Source organism: Drosophila suzukii, chromosome 2R (genome assembly GCF_043229965.1).
Source record: "Drosophila suzukii chromosome 2R, CBGP_Dsuzu_IsoJpt1.0, whole genome shotgun sequence".
NCBI lineage: Eukaryota > Metazoa > Arthropoda > Insecta > Diptera > Drosophilidae > Drosophila > Drosophila suzukii.
In genome coordinates, this window is record NC_092081.1 from 16,426,682 (window position 1) to 16,449,103 (window position 22,422).

Below are 22,422 nucleotides of genomic sequence, written 5' to 3' on the forward strand. Positions count from 1 at the left end.
AAAGCCGAAACAACAAATACTTGAGCATTTTGCATCCATTATTAAGAGAAGCGGTGCTACTATTAGCCACCCACAATATGAACTCAAGGTTGAGTCCGGCCATAGCCATACAATCCGGATTAAAATTTTTCAAATTATTTATGGATCATCAAGACTCATTAGAAGAACTTTTTTTCTTTCCAAAAGAACCCAAAAAATTCTTAAAAATTCAGAATATTTTAAAAAAGTTATAAACATTCATAACATTGATTCTAATATTAAAAAACATGTATTTTATTTAACGAACTGGAACACAAAGGGACGAAATACAAACTAAGTTATTATGTTATCACACAAAACTGACTTGTACACATGTATTCAATTATAAGTTGTTTAAGTTATATAGAAGATTTTTTTTATTTTAATGAAACAATTAAATCTACATTGGAAATTGAAATCTGTTATTCATTCGAGCAATTTTGAGTTTTAAACATTTATTAAATAATTACTCTTCATGTGCACTTATTCAGAATAAGCAACGCAGTCATATGTTAAATTTAAGTATATATAGAAATTGAAAAAAAATTTAAAATATTATACGTTCTTAATTTAAAAATAAAATGTTCTTGAATTAAGAATTAAAATATTTTATTGTTTTAAGAAAACTTGAAATATAATTAATTCTTAAATTTAGAATTTTGTTCTCCTTTACAATGCTTGTCGAAGCTTTGACACTGAAAATAGTTGATTCAAGCACGAAATAGTTGATTTATTCTCTGAGTGTTGCTATGATCGGATCATCAGATTTTCGATATTGCGGCTATATGTATATACTTGTAGTAAGAAGTCGGCTTTGCACACTCTCCTTATGCGCTTCGTCACTACTTGTACAGAATTCCAGCGTGTGGTTTATAGATCAAACACTAGAAGACAGAGACACGATACCAACGGATAGGTGGACAAAAAAGTAGCCACTGAAGATGAATAACATTCAAATCAATACAATCAAAACCTCCGGCAGAATCCAGAGTTCGGAGCACTTAGGGCTGTTTTTCACAAAGGAAAAGAGTGGAAGATTTTCAAATCATTATGTACATAACACCACATAATCGTATTATTTTCCCAAAGAAGGAATGCAAACATAATATCACCTCAGTTGTTGGTGGTTGGTTGGTGGTGCTCATATATATTTTTCCTTCTCCCCTAAAAGGGGAATGAAAAAGTACAAGTACATTAAAGAGAGAATGAGAAATTAATATTTAATCTGACTCCACGAAATATAAGTATTTTAAAGCCACTATTAATTAGATATAAAATACAAAGGCTACATGCAAATACAATATGAGAAACATAAAAAAGGCAGGTCTGACCAACATTAATAAAAAGCCAGGAAGAGAGAACGCTATAGTCGATGCCATCGACTTTCAGATACCCGTTCCTCAGCTTATGCGTAAACTAAATTAGAATTTAGTTGTTAAGCATATTAAAAATCCCAAATTAATTTTGTTTAAATTGGTACGACAAATGTTCAAACAGTTCCAGTTTTCTGTCTCAGCCGTAACCGCATATTGAGTCTTCCTGGAAATCTGGATGGATGATCTTTAGTGGGTTGTGGCCTTGTATGTGTTGGCATTGGGTATCAGTTGCTACTGCTTTGCACTGAAGGTCTTGGGATATATCAACTGTTCGAATACACATGGAGATAGTTAGCTTAATAAAAATTACCTTAAATTTACAAAATTGTATCACATATCAGAAATAAATAAATGAATGAAATTAAGAGAACTGATTAATATGGAATTAAAATTTGTATGCCAGCCAAGAATTAAAATAATCCCGATGAAAAACATATATACTTTATACGGTCGGTAAAAGCTCTGCCATTTTGTCCATTTTCCGTACAGATCTAAACACAAATTTGAACACGACGCGAAAAAAAAATTAAATTTCAGTTATTTACTGGTTTTTGCTGGCAAAAATGAGCTTGCTTACCTATTTAGGCTTGAGATCGGCGCGTCTATCTGCAACTTTACGTCCAGCCCTACTGGACACACGCTCGGATTCAGTCCACCAACACACAACAATCCTAAGGAAACGTAAAATGATATTAAGATTTATTTAATCATTTTAAAGAAAATGTTATTTATATAACCCTAGTTTGCACGTATTTTTCCTCTTCTTATTCTTATGGTTACAATCGATGTTGACATATATTTTTTCCAAGCTCTATTTCAAGATGTGTAAGAAAAATTATAAACAAAAGTTCGGGGAACCGTGGTTTAAGCAATCAATATTTAAAAACTGGTTTGAGGTCTGGTTCCGCATAAGGTTCCCCATATTGAATCGCATTGATTCGGTTAACGGTTTGGCTTCTGCAAAAAATATTTGAGGCTTATGTTGAACACAAGGCATGCCTGCAGTATTATTTCTGGAATACCCTATCTACACCAGAAGTTTACCCCTTTCAGCATATTGGTAAGCATCGAACAAGGATAGTAATTTGTTAACCGCAGGAATTAAATATATTTTTAAAAGTAACTACTTATTAAATGGAACATGGGCTGTACCTTAAACCTTGTCCTGTAAACACAATATGAGAAACATAGAAATGACATGCCTGACATTTACAATCTAAAGGTGTGCAAAGTACAAAATGTGAGGTACGCACGGAATTTCCAACAGTTTCTTTTGAACCATGGCTTGGTTTATAATTATTCTTCTTTGGCTTGGGAATTCAAGGGCTCAGTTTGTGGACATAACCAGCCAAACTGAACCAGACTTAGAGGAAAGATTGTTCGGTCTTCTCCTAAGATTGCAAACGGAGAAAATATACGACACCCTATTGATTTATGGACGGGATTGTGCTTTTCCTTCTTTATCCAGTCGATTACAAGTCCCGACAGTGCTGGTTTCTTCGGGTAGCACCAACTTCGAGTGGAATTTCAGTAGCCTAACACTTATACTTAGTTGTGATATTCAAGCCGAGAGGGAGGAAAACTATCGCACATTGATGAAGCTGCATCTAGCCAGGCGCCTCATTCTTCTACGTGGAGATTTTCAACCCGAGTCAGTATGCGACTTCTATTCGAAAAAGGATCAATATAACATAGCAATGGTAAAAGAAAATTTCGATCAATTCGGGGTAGTATACTCCTGTCGCCTATTTCAAGATCAAAAATACGAAAAAATAAATTTCTCCGAAGACAAACCGATTTTCATAGAACAATTTAGAAACATGCATGGAGCGCCGATCAGATCATTCCCAGATGTGTCACCACCGGGATGCATGGCGTACCGAGATCCCAAAACTGGCGAGGAAAAGTATATTGGTTTTGTGGCCGATTTGCTGAACAACTTCGTTACGAAAGTGAATGCTACCCTGTCAATGCAGATGGAATTGGCCAAGAACGAAGAAGATCTTTCTTTTGTAAATATTACGAACTGGGCCGCGCAAGATCTTCTGGATATTGGCATGAGCGAAGCCCTCTCCTTTAGAATGACGAACTTTGATTCAATGTCTTATCCGTACCTGATGAGTTCCTTTTGCTTTATGATTCCTCTTCCGGATAAAATGCCTAACAGTGAAATCTACATGGCGATCGTGACTCCACCAGTCCTGATAGTGCTTTTTATAATATTCTGTATTATCTCGGTGATGCTGATCTACATCCAGAAAAAATCCTGGCGAGCTCTTAGTGTGACCAGCGTCCTTTTGAACGACATCTGTGTGAGGGGATTTTTGGCTCAACCGTTTCCTGTTCCCCGTCATTCGAGCAAAAAACTGAAACTGGTTCTTATGATTATCTGCTTCTGTAGTGTAATTACCACCACCATGTATTTGGCTTACCTGCAGACTTTTCTATGGGCTCCACCAGTCGATCCGTTTATGACTTCCTTCGCGGACGTGGAGAAATCCCGGTACAAGATGGCCATAACCACTTACGATGTAGATGCAGTGAATTCCTTGAACGTCAGCAAGGACAAGGTAGTGGTCCTTGAATCCAACAAATTCGGCCATTTGAGAGGCACTTTTAATGACAAATATATCTACCCGGTGACCGCCGTTCGCTGGATGACCTTCGAGAAACAACAGGATAACTTTGCATATCCACTGTTCTACTACTCAGAAACACTTTGTGTAAATTATTTTGATATCTTAGGCTTTCCCATAAGACGTTATTTGCCGTACCGCCATCTCTTCGAGGAGCACATGCTGCGACAAAAAGAGTTTGGCTTAACGAAGCTCTGGCTCGATAGAAGTTTCGGGGATATGTTAAGATTAAATTATTCAACAATTAAAGATTTCAATCCACCACTTCTGAATGATTACGTGGAAGTGCACAATTTATACTGGGTTTTTGGCCTGTACTTTGCTGGATTGGCCCTCGCTAGCATTTGTTTTATCCAGGAGCTTTTAACCCCTCTGGGACGCTGGAGATTTAGAATTCTTAAGCTATGAAGAATCACGAATTAAAACGTAAATCTCCTCAGCTTTTCTTTAATATTTGCATTGTAGTATCAAAAAATTTTTCTTAGTATGCTAAAATAAAAATTTACCTTATCTTGGCTTGACTCACTCCGCTTAATCTTTATTGAAGCCTTTGGGGGTTCATCCATGGATTCAGTTTCAAAATTTTTTTTTCTTTAATCGCAAATTTACCTTTTAAAATATGACGCTAAACGGATTTTTATACCCGTTACTCGTAGAGTTAAGGGGTATAAAAGATTCGTCGGAAAGGATGTAACAGGTAAAAGGAAGCGTTCCCGACCACATAAAGTATATGTATTCTTGATCAGCATCAAAAACCATTTTGTTTCGTGACACGGGATAATAACATAATTCCTGAATAGGTGCACACAAAAAGATTTGGTTGGTAAAATTGACCAATGCAGATAGTTTAATAACTATACCTTACTAATACATTTTTTTTTTGTTTTTGTTTATAGTTAAGCCACTATTAACAGAGTTACGTTCAGGTGATATGTGTATTTTGTTATTGCAATATAAAATAGTTGAATAACTATATAAAATATTTATCATAACGTAAAATCTTCAACACAAAAGAATGCAACATAACTTTTCAACTTGTATCCAATGTGTTGTTTAAAACTCCCAACTGGGTCTAGCGTCTCGTACACCTAGACACCCAAGCCAATCTCTGAAAAGCTAAGACTTTACTTTTTGCATGTATTCTCTAAAGCCTTCAACATACTTCCACACTAGCTGGAAGTCACCTCTAAAAAGTGCAGTTCTAAAATTACGTTTTTTTATTTCGCTTATAAATTATCTTGAATTTAGTTAAATAATTTTATTTACTAACTATATTTTATGGGTTAGATAACTTTAAAAGTAGTTATTTAACTAAAATCGATAATCGTAACTATATTTTACTCTTTATTTAAGTTACATAACAATTTTTTATATTAACCCTAACGCTTATATATTACGTAAGAGTTACTTTTTATGGGTAAAATTGACAATTTGATGGTTGGGAACCGTTTTACTATTATATTGGTACATTTTAGCAATCGATTTTTTTGTGTGTAAAAGGGTTGCAACCCCGAATAGAATGATCTCGAGAGGACTGAACTAAGCTAAAATCCAGTATACCCATTTACTCTACGAGAAACTGGTGTACAAATCTGATACGCGTTAGGAAACTGGGTCGGAATAGTCTATAAGACTCAAAAAGGGCGGTAAACAACGATGAGAAGCACGTGTAATCCATGGTGGATGCCAACTGGTGATGGTTGATGTCAATAGCCTGAAATGGTAAAGAAATTTATTTTGTGGAGATGTTGAAAAAGTGGACTCCAGTGCCAAATATCTTTCTTCATTTTTAGAAAATAAACAAAAAATGTTTATTCCTTTTTATATTCAGGATCACTAGCCGAGAGTTGGAGACGTCTAGAAATTAATATTGTTACATAAACAACCATTTTTAAATGTTTCAATCGTAATATTTTGCTATGTTGCAATATTGCCGACTTAAATTAAAAGTTTCGCTAGCATGTCTAAACTCATTCTGCTCAACCTTCGCCAAAGCCATAAAGCAAACAAAGAAATGCTGAATTGGGATTAGCCACCTCCGCACAATAAATGATAGCGGATATGGATACGCGGCGGTTTTTGTTGGCGCTGTTATTCAAATGAATTCAAATCGGAATCATCACATCGGAGGTTGCGAACATTGAGACAATGCTCAGTTTTGGATGTTGATCGATACGCGATATTGATTTTGATGTGCTTTAAAAGACAATCGGCCCTATCTACAGCTGTCCATCGGCGATACGATTGTGAAAACCCCGGCGAAATGGACGAAATGTGCATTCCACTAGATATGATGAGTCGACCCAGTGAACTGGGCGAATATTCGATGACATCTCGCATGATTGGCTCTTACATAAATGTGACCATAAACAGACGACAATGCGGGTGTCTCAGCAGGGCCCGGGGATTATGCAAATCCCGAAATGACTACCGTCATAAAGCCGACACAGTTTGTGCGTTTTTGGATACTTGTGCATATTTGAAACGAAATGAAATAATTTGGTTCGTCACTTTGGCGCCACTTTTGACGCGTGCTGATTGAACCTAGGGCACTGGAATCGAAATTGGAGTTGGTATGGAGTTGGTATGGGGCATTGGGTAACCGGTTAACCCCCAAGCGTTTTAGTGGGTGAGACAATGGCTGGGCATTGTCATTGCCAAGCTGTCGGCATCGTGAAATCTTTCACTTTCGATTTAGTTGTAAACGAAGTTCCCCTGCTAAAACCGATCGAACTGGATCATAAATCACGCTCGAAAACGTATGATAATGTGGCATCATTACGCTTCCCAGGCTGATCAATTTGTCATGGGAAGTCGTGGACTTGCTCCAGCTTAGATCCGATCAGATCCGACCTGTGCTCATCCTCTCGAGCTGACGAAACCCCAACAATCAGCCACCATCGCAATTGCCCAACCTTTTGACATTTGCAAAGGCTTTCGTGGCGAAACGAAAGTAGCAGACAGGCCATAATAATAATCTGTAAAATCTATGGCAAACATTTTTCAATTGCTATCCCAATCCCAATTCTGTTATTATCCGCCGTTGACTACCCATTTCCATTGATGGATGGTGATCGTTAGTCGACCATTTCTTGCCAGCCTGTGTGATCTTCAGGGTCATTTAGATTTAATAGATTTTTACGGCCAGAGTCATTACGGCGAGCACCTTAACCGCAGTCAGCTCATATGTGGTCTTTAATTTGTTGTTTTTAACCCCTTTATTTTATTGTGTGCTACGCGCTTTAATGAGACCTCGTTGGGGGCTTCAGCCACACTCATTATTGAATAGAGTAATTTTCAAAAATTATTTATCGAGCACTTCTGCTATTTACCCAAACGTATCTGCGGGCTCTTGAAGGCGGCTTGGGTTTTCAATCCAGTTGCGGCTCATAGCACTTAAGAGCCAACTAATTCGACCTCAGGCCATTAAGCATTTCACAAATGTGCTGAAAATGCATAATTTTCGGTGGCGATAATAAAAGAGTATTTCAAATTTAGGAGGTGTTAATTTTTTCAACCGTAGAAACTAATCTGTTTCAATGCCGGACTCGCTGCATTTTTACAAACTAGTATTTTGAGGTCGCACACGAAATGAAATTCCAAAATCTCGTCTCGTATCTCCCGTCTTTCTGCTTTGTCTTATTTTAATTTTTTTTTCTTTTCGGTAAGGTGACTAAAACGAAGGCCCCCGCCAAGCAGGTCCATCAAAGTAATTTATTTCCTTCCTAGTTTTTGTCGCTCAGAGCCATTAGGGAGTTTTAGCGAAGATTGGCAAAACAGTTGCCACCTTTCAGCGGCTGAGATCTTCCCACAAAAAAAGCGGCTCCGAACGACTCCGAAACTCCAATTACCATGGCTGTGGAGCACTTTGAACTTTAATTTGGCTGCTGGGTCGCCGATTGGGCCAGTGGCGCCTCCCGCTGCGACACCAATGCGTATACGTAACGTATTAATTATGCGGCCCAAGAGCTCAGTTAAACCAAAAAACCGAAAGAAAACACCAGCTCACAGTTAAGATTCGTACGCTAATTAGCCAGATTAATCACAGACCTCTGCCAAATGCGGACAGTCTTGTTGGCATCAATTCGAGGCATTACAAAATGAAAGTTGCCTGATGAGAACCCCAGTCAGTTAGAATTCAAATGAGATTTAAACAAGCCGCAAGAGACACATTGCCAACATGTGGTTGCATGTTTGGGCCAAAAGGCGAAGCAACAGGTTTTCAACGGGAAACCCATTTGATTCGCCCTAACAACAAATGAACATGCCATTTGTGCATTAAGTGCCGCAGCAAAAGTGTCAAGTGCGGCGTCAGTCGGTCAGCCCCTTTCGTTTTCGACTCGAAAACGTGTGCAGGATGCCTTTGATTTAAATTTTCGCTTGTTTTAGTAATTGACGTGACAACTGGCGCAGAATGTGCGGTGGGAGGGCCTTGCGTGCTTATCGGCTGTACTTATAGTTATAGGTTTTAGGTTCACGCTTAAAATAACCTGCAATCTAAACTTAACTGACACCACAAGCATTCCGTGATAATTCATGTTGTTCTTAACGGTGTAATAAGTGATTAAGTTATTATTTCTTTGTTTGCGATTTTAAGCTGTACACTGAGAAAATTCGGTTGTTCTCATCTCAGTTAAAAATGTTTTTAAAAATAGAACGACATTTTTGAAATTCAAATTGTTTTTATTTTGCTCGGATCAAGTTGAATTGACGGTTTGTACATTGTATGAATATCTCAATATTTATCGAAAAGTTGTTAAAAAAAACTCTATTTAACTTTTCTCTTTTCACCGTTTTGTGAGCACATTGATACCAAAATGTACCTACACGGTTTTTAAGAACGAATTTATTTTAGTATCGATAAGAGCAGACTGAATCTTCTATTTATAATACTATGTCTGAACAATTTTCTAAGCCAGCAAAGGTGCACATTTTAAATTGATAAATTTTCGTACCAATTTCTGAGATGGCGTTTTCTTTGCCACGATTTAATTTAAAATATAAAATTGTATTTTTTATTGGACCATAGAGACCACATAAACTTTTATAAATTTTCAAATTAGAATCCACCATTGATTTCAAATCGGCATTTGGAAATCTGTCCATTTTTACAAAAATTAAAACATTAAATCAACTTCGCTTTGCGATGTCAACTACTTTAAGAGCAAGGCCTAGTATTCAACCTAACAAAAAGTCGTCCAAAACCAAAAATTGTATATGAAAAAAACGTCACAAAACGTCGCCTTCGCAATGCGCCATTCATCCCGATCCCTGAGGAACGAGACGATGATGCTCTGACCGATCGGTGAGTTTATATTAAGAAGGTTTTTATCTACTTAAAGAAAGACAGGTATTTAAATTATAATGTTCATCAAATTTCTCTATTCAAGAATTCGACTTCTCACTTTTTAGAGAAGAAACGTCCTTAAAATCAACATGAAATAAGTTGAAAATAGTCTCGTAAGCCGAGATCACTTTAACATTATTAATAATTTAAGATAGAGTTGAGAACGAGCTGGCTGATACGTACGCCATCCGGGAGGCGTTGTTCGTGTGCCGTGAGAAGGCACGCAACATGCTGCAGTCCCAGCAGGAGCGGGCGGAGCACACCATTCGCAAGCGAATCTTCGAGACCCAAAGGGCCAGATGAAGGACGAGATGGAGAAGGCGATGTGCGAGATTCGTACTTCGGAGAACGCCCTGCGCGACAAGACCGATGCCCTGAAGCTGGCCGAAACACGCCTGGAGAACCGTGCCCAGAGATCGGGAATGGAGCTGTGCATGGACCAGGCCCACGACATGCTCTGTTTGGAGGTAGAGAAGCTGCGCGAGATCAGACGCCGGCTGCAGGCCAAGATCGACGAGAGCAAGACCAACTTTAATCTGCTGGAGGAGCACGGCAAACGCTTTGACGTGGATCTGGAGAACAAGCAGCACTCGCTGATGACGGACATCCGGGCACTGGATCTGCGTATGCGCCTCCGAGGAGGAGAGTTCGGCACCAAGACTACTCCTGCCACGCAGACCGACAGGAACATTACGCTCACGCGCATGGAGAACGAGATTCCCAAGGATTAGATTGTATTTTCGTTTAAAATATCACTCATTCAATGCATTTACCCTGACGTTCATTGCTCGTTTGTAATTTGTCCAAATTTTTGTGAATAAAGCTTCTTTGGGCTGAAGCTAAAGTTCAGTTCACCGGCTTCTTTGGTTTTCCTGGGAAAGTGCACGCCCTGTCGGACGAACATGTCCCACTTTACAAAGTCACCGGTAACGATGGGTTCACTGGGACCACTGCTAACAATAGATCTGGGACTGCTGTCGTCTAGCAACTGCCAATCCACCCAAAGAGCCACTTCATTGCAGGTTCCAGGACTGTAAGAGCGAATGAGATTAATACTTTTAGAAGTCGTATTACTGAGTTGTACCTACTGCTTCAGTTCTATGCTGCCCTTGAGACTGTGCTCTTTACTAAAGTTGCTGAACTGCACATTGAGCACTTCCTGCGGCTCGGAAAGGGCGCGGCAGGGGTATTCCCAGAGAGGCTGGGCTTCCACCAGGGACACTGCCTGCTCAGCAGATCTCTGTAAGCAAGAGAAATAATTATATCGTCTGATAAATCCATTAAAGTCCAAGTATCAAAGCTCACCTCTACCATTTCTTTAGTTGGTTGTGCTGAACAATCGACTCGAGTAATCTGCGCGAGAAGCGATGAGATTCATGCAGTTGCACAGAGGCAGCTCCCAGGGCAGAGCCCAGGAGGCAGCTAAGCCCAGGAGGCAGCCATTTCCTAGGACCAAAACATTGGATTTCCCCGCCTCAATGCTTTCCTCCAGGTAGCGTAGGTAGCGTTTGTTTCGCGGGGACTGGTTAAGCTGCCCGATTCTGCTGCGCGAGTAGGTCATGTGTAGGTCACAGGAGCAGGTATGGCGCCGTACACTCTTCGTCGGCGCCTCCTCGCGAGCATCGAACCACAGAGAGTACTCGTCGTGGTGACAGCTCAGGTGAAAGGATTTACCTGCCTCGAGCAGCTGGAAGGCCTTGGGTATGTAGTAGATGGCCTGCATGCAGTGATCCCGCCAGGGCACCACATTGGGCAGCGAGTGGTCCTTTGCCTTCTCGGCCGCCAGTTCTTTTAGTTGAGGATGCGCCCAGTAAGGAGCACAGCTGAGGTTGGATGTCCCACCAGTAGAAGACCAGTTCAGCAGCTCCTGGTTGCTTGGAATGCAGCTTTAGAAGCTGCTCCCGCCGCTTTTCTCTCTCCTGCTTGCGCTGAAAATCAAACTGGAAGATCTTCACAGGATCGGTGATCGGACGGAAGGCTGAGCTGGGCAACTGGGACAGCTGGACGTCGTGGAGGGCAGCCTCTCCCTGGCAGCCTTTAAGCAGCTCCGGCGGTTGCAGCAGAGGTTCGCCGTCCAGGTTGGCCAGTGTTTTCAGGCTGTTCCACTGCGCAGCAAGCGGGGATTGGGCCACCTGGGCGTAGCACCTGGCGCAAGCGGGAATGCAGAAGGCATCTTCAGTGAGAAGTTCCGCGTGGGCATGGTTGTAGATCCCAATGGCTCCCTCGCCGATGAGTTCCGTGTCCAGCAGCTCGGCCACCAGCAGATTGGCCTTCCGTGGCATGTCCTCGCCCACCTGGATCTCCGTGGAGCGCTTTCGGAGGAGGCGCACCTTGTCACCAGCTCCATTTGCGGCAAGGATCTTCTCCGCGCAGTAGGCCATGGGCAGGAAGGCCTCGCAGGCGGTCACCGAATCCGCTCCAGCTGCCAGGGCCATCATGGAGAGGATTCCTGTGCCGGTGCCGATGTCCAGGACGGGCCCGCCGCCCGCATTTCCCCGATGGTATTTTTAGGGCGGCAAAGTACTTTTGATTCCGCTCCCAATCGTGCAGCATGTCGCCGAATCCCGCGTTGGCCACCTCCAGGTGGTAGTCGTACTCATCGCCGCGCTCCTGCCAGGAGTTCTTCCCCGTCATCGGGTTAAGCACTTGCGAGAAGCAGGACACCGTGCGGGGACTTAAAAAGCGTGCTTTTAGCAAATTCCTCAACATAAAAAACCGACTAAGTAAATTCTTTCTAAAGTGCAGGCTGCTTTGGCTTAAAAAGAGCTAAAAATAATGCTGAAATAGCTATACTTTAATTTGGCTACAAAAACGATTTAAGATATCTAAAATTTATCGATTAGCCGCGTATAAATATCGAATTTAAAATGCAACTTAACAATAGTAAAATATATCCATACCCGATGCCAAGCCTCAACCCTATACTCAATTGCATTTCTTAAGCATCGAGGTCCTGATCAAGTTTTTGCCCTTATAAGTATTTGTTAAGAAAAGCTTTTTTCGGTGGCAGTGCCGCTAGCTCAGTCTTTCCTCAGGGCAGAGTACCCCTAATGCCACAGCTCGCAACATAAATATCGATACTTCACGGTCTCACATTACTAAACTATCGGTCATCACTAATGACAAAAAAAACGTAAACAAAGCAAAATTCTACAAATATTGACGGAAAAATGGATTACATTTGGTGGCTATCGGTGACCTAGCCAAGCGCTCCCACCCAACCATGGATGCCCTCAAGATGCTGCAGGGCACCACCCATTCGCAGTCGGCAGGAGCCCCCTCCTCGCGACTACGGCGGTTCGATCTCCCCCACTGGGAAAGCTTACTCACACATAGTGGGTATTACAAAGGTTTCATAAATATCGTAAGTACAATCGTTTATACACATGCTCCTCTTAACAGATCTATCCTTCCTCAGCCTTTAAGACCGAAACCTGGCCACCGTCTCGGATATTTACGCGGTCAAAGCAGAGGATTCGTTTTGCAGGAAAAGGGTACAGGCGCCGCGGAAATTATGCTCTACCAGTCATGTATTGGTAGAGCTCGCATGGAAACGCGGCCCTCAAAGGAACATGCGGGATGCGCGTGTGTATGGTCATCTAATCCTGAGGAGCTCCAGGGGAAAAGAAGGGACAGGCCAAAAAGGTACGTAAATGCACTGTAAGCTATACCATTTAACTAATGCTCGCGACCCTTTTAATTTTTAGCAAACAACGAGGACAAATAAGGCTCTCGGGTCTAACTCCGGATAAACTCACAAACAGGTAAGTAGATATCAATATATATAATCGAGGTACACGTGTGTTCAAAATTTCCTTAATTCCAGCCACTGTCGGGCCGGGCCTGGAGGATGATAGCCCGGGCTGATGACTTCCCGTCGGAGGCCAGCAGCGATACGGATCTCCACACGGGAAATCGGCGCTCTCCGGTAAGTTGTGTAAGGGCAGTCCGAGATTCGGCTGGCAGACAAAATGGCGATACTTCTCAGCGCCGCAATGCGACCGCTGGAAGTTCCCGGGATGAGGAGGACGCTGTACGCCGGAACGGACTCACCGGGAAATGTTGACGTCGTTGGCGTCGACTGTGGAAGGCCTTTCTGGATGGTCGTTGGCACGGGTCGAACGGACACCTGTTGCTGGGCAGCCAAGTCGGGCTGGTAGGTATGGCGAAGTATGGCGATGTCGGTAAAACTCCAAATAAATTCTTCCGGGGCCCTTTGTATTGGGACCCCGGTTGCCTTTATAAATGATAAATATTAAATACCGAGCTACTATGGATCTTTAACATAACTCACTTTTAATTTAAAGCACAAAGAAAATGTATACTCTCACTCCTAGCTGCATCTGCCTTGATTGTTGGACAGTATGGCCGCGACTATCACGATATCTGCTGATCATCGCCCCCCGCCATATTACATGGCCTCTCTCACACTCGACTCCAATTGCAACATATTAAGAAGTTCGGGCTAAGAAATATTCAAAATTAAATAGTAAGGTAAATAGATTCAAACATTTAGCTTTCATGGCGTCTGTGTAGCTCAGCAATTAAGACGTTTATAAGTCTGTTCGCTTCTCTCGCCCAAAAGCTCTCGTTTAAGCTCAGCTTAAGTTTTCGGTAGACGCAACTAATTAGAGTCAACGATATCGAGCTTCGGTCGGCCACCGGATTTACATTTATTTATTGGGCAATATTTAAAATGATAAATTGGGCACATATTCAAATGCAAAGAGCATGCCAACCATATATTATTTTATATTTATAATCATTTCATTCTTGGCATTCAACAAACATAATTGGCGTACCTTTGCTCTGCATAAATTGGATATTTTACTTTTATTTTTCGTGGTATATGGTTAGCTAATTGGTTAATTAAGTGACCCCTGAGCAGAAAGTATCGACGAAAATAGATTTTTATGCAAGCCAAGTCATTTTGGTCGAATTGGATGTTTGTTGCTGTGTGAGATTTTTTAAGTGGCATTATTAAAACGGATTACGCCTCTTCTGCAGGTCATCTGCTTCATCTTTTTCGTAAAAATAGCAACTGATATTGGTAGTTTAAAGTAGGGTAAGCAAATTCGCGATACCTTATGAATAGATTTCGCTTTAGGAGAAATAGCTTTCAGGTGCTGCATTTATGCATTAGAAATTGAATAATAAGCAGGGGCTTCGATTAGTAAAAACAAAAATAAACAAAGCGTTAACACGGGATGTCTGAAGGTTGTACACGATAAAAATTAAGCCTTGACACCTGTGACATATTAAATTACAACGAATTCATCATAAATTTCAAATTTAAATTTTATCACTGGTATCAAATTGATTTAATTTTTTATTTATAGATTTATTATATTAATAAATTTGTGTTCTCTTTGGGATGTATATATATATTTTTTTAATGTCGCTGTTATCATTTTCGATTTAAATATAAAATGAAGTACAAAGTTGTGATATACAAAGTGATTTAGTTCGGGTGTTAAAACTATCACTGCCTTTATGTTGGGAGTGGAAAAAGAGTCATCTCACTATTGAGCAAAAGATGGGAAAAATCCCAAAAATATACATGGCATTCCAAAAACTACTCAACTGCAGCTTTGATGGCCTACATATGTATAACTAAAGTTTACACAATTAATATCAAAAAATAATAAAGCCATGTTTCGGTACATCTTTCGATCTCACTATACTCAAGTTCACTAAGGCAAAGGCCGAGCTGGGCATCCTTGAGCGCTTGGTCAGGCGTGTAGTTAAACCATTAGCACCGGCTAATAGTTAAACACAACCAATTTCCGCTAACTGCAGTCGCGTAGATCAGTTGACCTTTGACATTAGCCGGCGCCCTTTAATCGCTGCGTGGCCAGCTGCCTCGCATGCAAATGAGTGTTGGCGTGTCCCGTGGACGTGGACGTGGACGCTCAATCCAGTCGCCTGGCCCATTGACATTGCCAAACCCATTCAAATCTCCCGATAACGAAGAGCGGTTGCCGGCGAACAGCCACGCTCTTAACCCGTAGTTTGTCATATGATTCCATACTAAATTACATACATTAATTTTAATGTTTTTTAAATAAGTACGGCAATTTGATTAATCTCTTTAAATTTATTGATTTATAATCACAAGGAAAAGCTTTAACTTGTTATTTAATAATATTTATTTATTATTTCCCATCCTTATTTCAAGAAGTAACTATAAACCGGTTTCTATAAACTTTATAAGGAGAACCACTTGGACTGAGCTTGAGTCTGGACAAATTAAAAGGGTCAAGGTCGTTCATTTTAACGCTGAGATAAGCAATTAACTTCTCAGAAAAAAGAAAAATATGTACGTTTTCTTCGTAGGTTTTTATATTCTATATTCAAATATTAAGAAAAATGTCAATAAGAGATTTGAATACCATAACTATTTAAATACGGAAAGTATACAAAATAAAATAAAACATACGTAAGACCTAACGACAATTTTATAATATTGCAAGATATTTTAAGCTGATGCTTTAATTTAATTAGTTCGCCCAACACCCATCGCAGGGTTAACGATCACCACTTCACTCTCTTCATAACTAGCTGCCTTTTTCTTTGACAAAAAGAAGCGCAGGCCCTCACCGAAGACAGGTGAACAGCTGGCCCAATCTTTTTGGGCTCTATCTTTCGGTATAAAAGTGCCGGCCCATCTGCAGTTGGTCATCATTCAGCTTGAGCGTCTTGCGACCAGAGCTTACCAAAGCAAATCCAACGAACTTAAAAAACCCCATCAACAAATCAACAACAATGGTGAGTACGCAGTCGACTGTCCAGCTGATAGTGGCTGACCTTGGTCAACCCCTCACCTTGGCCGGCGGTTAACATGTCACGGCTATGGATCCCGATCTTCGTGTCCAGTGCTCATCCGCTTCCGCCTCTTGCAGAAACTCTTCGTCTTCGCTGTGTGCGCCATCGCCGTGGCCTCCGCCGATGTGTCCCACCTGAACCTGGGCAGTGGCTACAGCTACAACAGGCCGACGCCGACCTTCAACATTCCGTCGGCTCCCGCCCCGGCCTACCTGCCTCCTGTCCAGGACATCCCTGCACCTGCTCCTGTTTACTCTGCTCCTGCACCTGCTCCAGTTTACTCAGCTCCGGCACCTGCTCCAGTTTACTCAGCTCCAGCACCTGCTCCAGTTTACTCAGCTCCGGCACCTGCTCCAGAGTACCTGCCCCCTGTCCAGGACATCCCTGCACCTGCTCCTGTTTACTCAGCTCCAGCACCTGCTCCAGTTTACTCAGCTCCAGCACCTGCTCCAGTTTACTCAGCTCCGGCACCTGCTCCAGTCTACTCTGCTCCTGCTCCAGCTCCTGAGTACCTGCCCCCTGTCCAGGACATCCCTGCACCTGCTCCTGTTTACTCAGCTCCAGCACCTGCTCCAGTTTACTCAGCTCCAGCACCTGCTCCAGTTTACTCAGCTCCGGCACCTGCTCCAGTCTACTCTGCTCCTGCTCCAGCTCCTGAGTACCTGCCCCCTGTCCAGGACATCCCAGCTCCGGCTCCAGTCTACTCCGCTCCTGCTGCAGCTCCAGTTTACTCCGCTCCAGCACCTGCCCCCGTTTACTCCGCCCCAGCTCCTGCTCCTCTTCCCGAGTACCTGCCCCCCGTCCAGGACATCCCAGCTCCAGCTCCCGTTTACTCTGCTCCTGCTCAAGCTCCAGTTTACTCTGCTCCTGCTCAAGCTCCCGTGGAGTCGGGCTACCAGTACAATGTGCCCGCCAAGCGTTTCCGCTTCTAAAGTGGGCCACAGATGGACCCAAAGAGCGCACAGCCATTCGCGTGGCGACGACTTGTTAAATTAACAAGCTAGGTCGCCCATTGTTGTTGAATATTTGTTGTTACGCAAAGTTCCCGTTGAGATTTTAGCTAATAAATAATCATAAAAAGTTATTAAAATGTAAGCACAAGCGGTGTTAATTGCAAATGGATCAATGGGGCGAAGGGGATAAGTCCAGAGTTGCGCGATTTCGGTGACCGCTTTAATGCATACGTATGCATATTTAAATTCGGCGCCATAAAGCCTGGTGAGAGTCGAGATCAGCGTTGGCCAAATCAGACCAACAACAAGGCAGATTATACAAAGATGACCTCAGGTGTAGGCCATAACCGCGTTGGCAAACTTTGGCCAAGAGTCTTCGCCAAGACCACTCAACTTACGTACGTATAACAAGTTTATATGGAAGAAATCTCTCGAGGGTTACAAATTTGATCGCCGATGGCCCTTATACTTCTTCAGGTCCTCCAGTTTAATGGTTTTCTGGAATTGTGTCTTAAAATAAACATAATGTGGTTTTGTCGTAGCTATAAATTAACTCACAACGAGATTCAAAGTTGTCTTCCCTCTATTAAATGCGAATGAAAAAAAATATTTTTAATGGCTGCAACTTATGATATATAGTTTTATTATGAACATTGGGTTCTAGCCCATTTTTAATATACCCTCTTTACACAGAGGGGGTTTCCGCATCAGCGACTTTTAATTCCATAAATTGACCCGAATTCTCTATTAGGTCTATTAAACTTAAAAGACCAGGATCAAGGTGCCTTTTAATGGCTCGAAACCCAGCAATTGATCTCATTTTAAAAAGAAATATTGCCATTCTCTTTTTAAGGAAATGACCAACGTCCTTCTTGGCAAGACCTAGATTTGAGCCTCCCAAAATTATCCCATATTCTGTATTAAGGCTTTTTAACTTAAAAAAACCGCCGATAAAGTAGATAACAGCGCTTAATAACACATTTGAAAACAAATAACAATATCTTGTTATTACATTATAAATATTTATAATATCTATTTTCCTTAAAAATAATTTATTTTGTTAACAATTTTTTGCTTTAAATATTTGTACACTTTAAGTAAATAAAACCGCAATGGATGAAAAACTTGGCAAAAAAATTACAATGCAATATAAAACCGTTGGACCTGCTACATTTTTTTTTATCGGTAAAAATTGCTCACTTTTGTTTTCGGTCACTTGATTTATTTTATTTTGTTGTAAACAATTATTACGAAAAATATACCACACATTATTTATGTATTTTTTATTATTTATTAAAACATTTATTTATTTTGCAGTTGCGGAAAAAAAATAACACTTTTCCAGGATCTGAAAATGGGAGATGTTTGAGATTTGTATTTAAATACGTACACAAAAGCAAGAATTGTTGTTAAATTTTATTAATATTCATTTTTATCGAATTTTAACCACAAATATAAGTTTTAATTTTTGTCCCCAGAAACTTTGTACTCAATAAGATTTTTAAATTCTTTCACAGATTGGTTCATTTGTTTATTATATGCACCATTTGTTGCTTTTCACGTCAAAAATTAATAAATATAATAATAAAATATTTCCCTTATTTTAAATATGTATAGATTATCTTGTTTTTTACTCTCACTGTTTTCAATATTATTAGTCTGCGACTGACTTACCTGGGAATCGTTTCTTTTTCACTTTTAAGGCACTAATTTAATAAATATAACAAAGTTAACTGCTGGTAGTTTTGCTTCAACTTCTAACTTCTTCACTAAAGTAAACGCAAGTGAAAAATACGAAAAAAGGCGCGTGCCTTCCAGAAAAACAACAAGCAACAACAACAACGGTTCCGCTAAGCCGTTGTTGTTTTTTTTGCATGTCCCGTTTGGTCTATGCATCTTGCACATAAAAGCAGGGTATTTATAGACATATTCGACTATGCAAATCGGTTTATAAAAATATATTTTTAAAACTTTACATATTATTAAATAATATTAATAAACATATAAATTTGTTTAAGAAATACAAATATTTTAAAACAGTAACCTATTATTTTAAATGGTTGTTTTAACATTTACGAACAAATGTCGCATTATTCAAAAGGCAAGGGTGCACAAAGGTCTATACCCTGCAGTTCCACAATTGAGTTAAGCGCCCAATCATCACGAAGCCGACTGCGACGTCGGCAGAGCAGCCAGCGACGCCGGCAGAGCTGAGCGCAACGGCGGCAAAGCGACGCGCTCTCAGTCGGGTCCGCAAAGAGAACGCACAAAAAAGTAATTTTGGGCTCTCCCTCTCTCGTCATGTCTCAGACGGAAAAGTGCGCGTGAAGGGAAGGAGGCGCAGCAACTAAAATATATAGACCTTTGTGCACCCTTGCCTTTTGAATAAAGCGACATTTGTTCGTAAATGTTAAATCAACCATTTAAAATAATAGGTTACTGTTTTAAAATATTTGTATTTCTTAAACAAATTTATATGTTTATTAATATTATTTAATAATATGTAAAGTTTTAAAAATATATTTTTATAAACCGATTTGCATAGTCGAATATGCCTGCTTTTATGTGCAAGATGCATAGACCAAACGGGACATGCAAAAAAAACAACAACGGCTTAGCGGAACCGTTGTTGTTGTTGCTTGTTGTTTTTCTGGAAGGCACGCGCCTTTTTTCGTATTTTTCACTTGCGTTTACTTTAGTGAAGAAGTTAGAAGTTGAAGCAAAACTACCAGCAGTTAACTTTGTTATATTTATTAAATTAGTGCCTTAAAAGTGAAAAAGAAACGATTCCCAAGTAAGTCTGTCGCAGACTAATAATATTGGAAACAGTGAGAGTAAAAAACAAGATAATCTATATTTAAAATAAGGGAATTACAAGATTCCCAAAATAACACGTGGCGGAAAAAAAATAGCTGTGAAAAATATTAATTTTTGACGTGAAAAGCAACAAATGGTGCATATAATAAACAAATGAACCAATCTGTGAAAGAATTTAAAAATCTTATTGAGTGCAAAGTTTCTGGGGACAAAAATAAGAGATGTTTGTTTTTAAAACTTATATTTGTGGTTAAAACTCGATAAAAATGAATATTAATAACATTTAACAACAATTCTTACTTTTGTGTACGTATTTAAATAAAAATCTCAAACATCTCCCATTTTCAGATCCTGGGAAAGTGTTATTTTTTTTCCGCAACTGCAAAATAAATAAATGTTTTAATAAATAATAAAAAATACATAAATAATGTGTGGTATATTTTTCGTAATAATTGTTTACAAAAAAATAAAATAAATCAAGTGACCGAAAACAAAAGTTAGCAATTTTTACCGATAAAAAAAAATGTAGCAAGTCCAACGGTTTTATATTGCATTGTAATTTTTTTTGCCAAGTTTTTCATCCATTGCGGTTTTATTTACTTAAAGTGTACAAATATTTAAAGCAAAAAAATTTTTAACAAAATAAATTATTTTTAAGAGGAAAATAGATATTATAAATATTTATAATGTAATAACAAGATATTGTTATTTGTTTTAAAATGTTTCATATTATATCTTTATTATTATATATTATTTGTTCAAAGTTTTAAAAATGAGTGCCCCAAAGCGTTTTTGCCTTACCACGAGCGGTATGTATAATATTTTTCTTAATTTTTCTAGTTAGTAACCATTTAAATTTTTTAAAGGATTCCCAGAGCGCCCGGCTGGCGATGGCAGAAATGAAAGGTATCAACCAAGGCCTCAATGCCCTTACAGAGGCAGTGGGCTCCCTAACCGCCTACGTAAGGCAGTCGGCCAAAGTGGATAAACGCTGCCGAGGGCCTCCAAGGGATCGACAGTAAGCTAGTGGACCCACATTCGGAGAACTATGTAAGTTATATTCTTGTTTTTTAATTATATTTATTTCGTAGTCGAGGCTTTCGTTCTTAGCTTTACTTCTCCATTTTTTTGATATTTTCTTATATTTTTAGACAAAGCTGATGGTGACGCTACTTAAAAATGGAAGGCTGAGCCGTTCCATACTAAACGTGCTGTCAGAGGACATTGTTCTGTCCTACAATTTGGAGGGGGGCCAGAACAAGAAGAAGCTCAAAGCTTACCAAAATTTCGTACGCGCCTTGTTAAGTAAGTTTTTATTGGGGCCGAAAGTAACTATTGTTTGTAAGTTTAATTTTTAAAAGACTTCTGGGATTTTTACATTGAATGCCAAAGATAACATTTCTTTTATTATAAATAAAACTTACAAATAACGATTACTTTCGGTCACTCGTTTTTATTCTCGTCTCGTTTTGTTTTTAAAACTAATTTTTCTTATAATACTAGATGCAATCGCTCTGGTGGAGCCCTCGGAGCCTCCCGAACAGGCACTGCAAAAAGCAATGAGGTGCGTTAAAAAAAAGTTAACGCCGGCCCCAGATGCTGAAGAGCCAACGACCCCGATAACACCGGGATCCCCCGAGCTGAAATTTAAAAACAAATAAATAAAAATAAATAATTACAGCTGAAATTATATTTGCTGCTAGGCGCTTAACGTGTGCTGAATGTGTGCTTTTTCCGCTGCTCAATCGAGCGCTCAACATGGGCTGAATGTGTGCTTTTTCCGCTGCCTAATCGTGCGCTCAACATGTGCTGAACGTGTGCTTTTTCTTCTGCTCAAAAAAGCGCTCAAAAAGGTGCTCTAAAAAGCAATGTACCGCCTTGGTACAAACAAATGGTACAGACCTCACCGCAATCCATCTGTCAGATACCCCCAAACCAATAGGAAAACAAAAAATACTCATACACCGGATACGACTAGGACATACCAAACTGACTAATGCCCATTACATGGATAGAACACTTCCCAACACATGCCCATTCTGCCACCACTCCCCGATAGACACCCAACATATCATTATACACTGCCCTTCCTTATCCCAACCCAGATCAGAATCCTTCCAATCACTTAACCCCATCAACACCATCTCAAACCCAACCCCCGACAACATCATAAAAATCATCACCTTTCTTGAAAAAGCCCAAATTAAGTTTAAAATATAAATGTATATAAAAACGCTGTTAATCCCACATCTCAGATGAGCTGAAGGCCTTAGCTGCAAGAGCTCTTATTTTAGTTAGCCTATAGTTTTAACTTTAAGCTAGCTTTATATAAATAAATAAATAAATAAGTATTATTTTGTAAACTTTCATATTTTTGCTTTTGATTTGTTTGAAAATCGCCGGAAGGAAATTAATAATAAGATAAGTTTTTAAATAGTTTTGAATTTAAC

The 22,422-nt window shown here is 39.9% G+C and overlaps 3 protein-coding genes, 2 long non-coding RNA genes and 1 pseudogene across 5 annotated transcripts; 4 read left to right on the top strand and 2 right to left on the bottom strand.

Annotated features, from left to right (window-relative positions):
* Positions 1-587: 587 nt before the first annotated feature.
* Positions 588-3,644, bottom strand: LOC139352593 (uncharacterized). The gene is made up of 3 exons (XR_011603817.1): positions 3,509-3,644; positions 1,972-2,065; positions 588-1,885 (listed from the first exon to the last, which is right to left on the bottom strand). It is a non-coding gene; the product is annotated as an uncharacterized lncRNA (long non-coding RNA).
* LOC108017693 (uncharacterized) lies at positions 2,318-4,537 on the top strand. The gene is made up of 2 exons (XM_070995280.1): positions 2,318-2,454; positions 2,515-4,537. The coding sequence occupies exon 2, from the start codon at positions 2,675-2,677 to the stop codon at positions 4,436-4,438; it is 1,764 nt and encodes a 587-aa protein (XP_070851381.1). The 5' UTR covers positions 2,318-2,454; positions 2,515-2,674; the 3' UTR covers positions 4,439-4,537.
* Positions 4,538-10,158: 5,621 nt separating this feature from the next.
* On the bottom strand, positions 10,159-12,129 carry LOC139352495 (protein arginine N-methyltransferase 7-like; annotated as a pseudogene).
* A 368-nt stretch (positions 12,130-12,497) lies between these two features.
* LOC108018052 (uncharacterized) lies at positions 12,498-17,297 on the top strand. The gene is made up of 5 exons (XM_070995281.1): positions 12,498-12,741; positions 12,796-13,022; positions 13,085-13,141; positions 13,204-16,145; positions 16,280-17,297. The coding sequence occupies exons 4-5, from the start codon at positions 16,143-16,145 to the stop codon at positions 17,132-17,134; spliced, it is 858 nt and encodes a 285-aa protein (XP_070851382.1). The 5' UTR covers positions 12,498-12,741; positions 12,796-13,022; positions 13,085-13,141; positions 13,204-16,142; the 3' UTR covers positions 17,135-17,297.
* Positions 17,298-19,749: 2,452 nt separating this feature from the next.
* LOC139352594 (uncharacterized) lies at positions 19,750-20,962 on the top strand. The gene is made up of 3 exons (XR_011603818.1): positions 19,750-19,949; positions 20,737-20,781; positions 20,839-20,962. It is a non-coding gene; the product is annotated as an uncharacterized lncRNA (long non-coding RNA).
* Position 20,963: 1 nt separating this feature from the next.
* LOC136116513 (uncharacterized) lies at positions 20,964-22,286 on the top strand. Its single transcript, XM_070995282.1, has 3 exons — positions 20,964-21,022; positions 21,124-21,277; positions 21,476-22,286. Exons 2-3 carry the CDS (start codon positions 21,133-21,135, stop codon positions 21,631-21,633), a joined length of 303 nt encoding a protein of 100 aa, XP_070851383.1. The 5' UTR covers positions 20,964-21,022; positions 21,124-21,132; the 3' UTR covers positions 21,634-22,286.
* Positions 22,287-22,422: the final 136 nt, after the last annotated feature.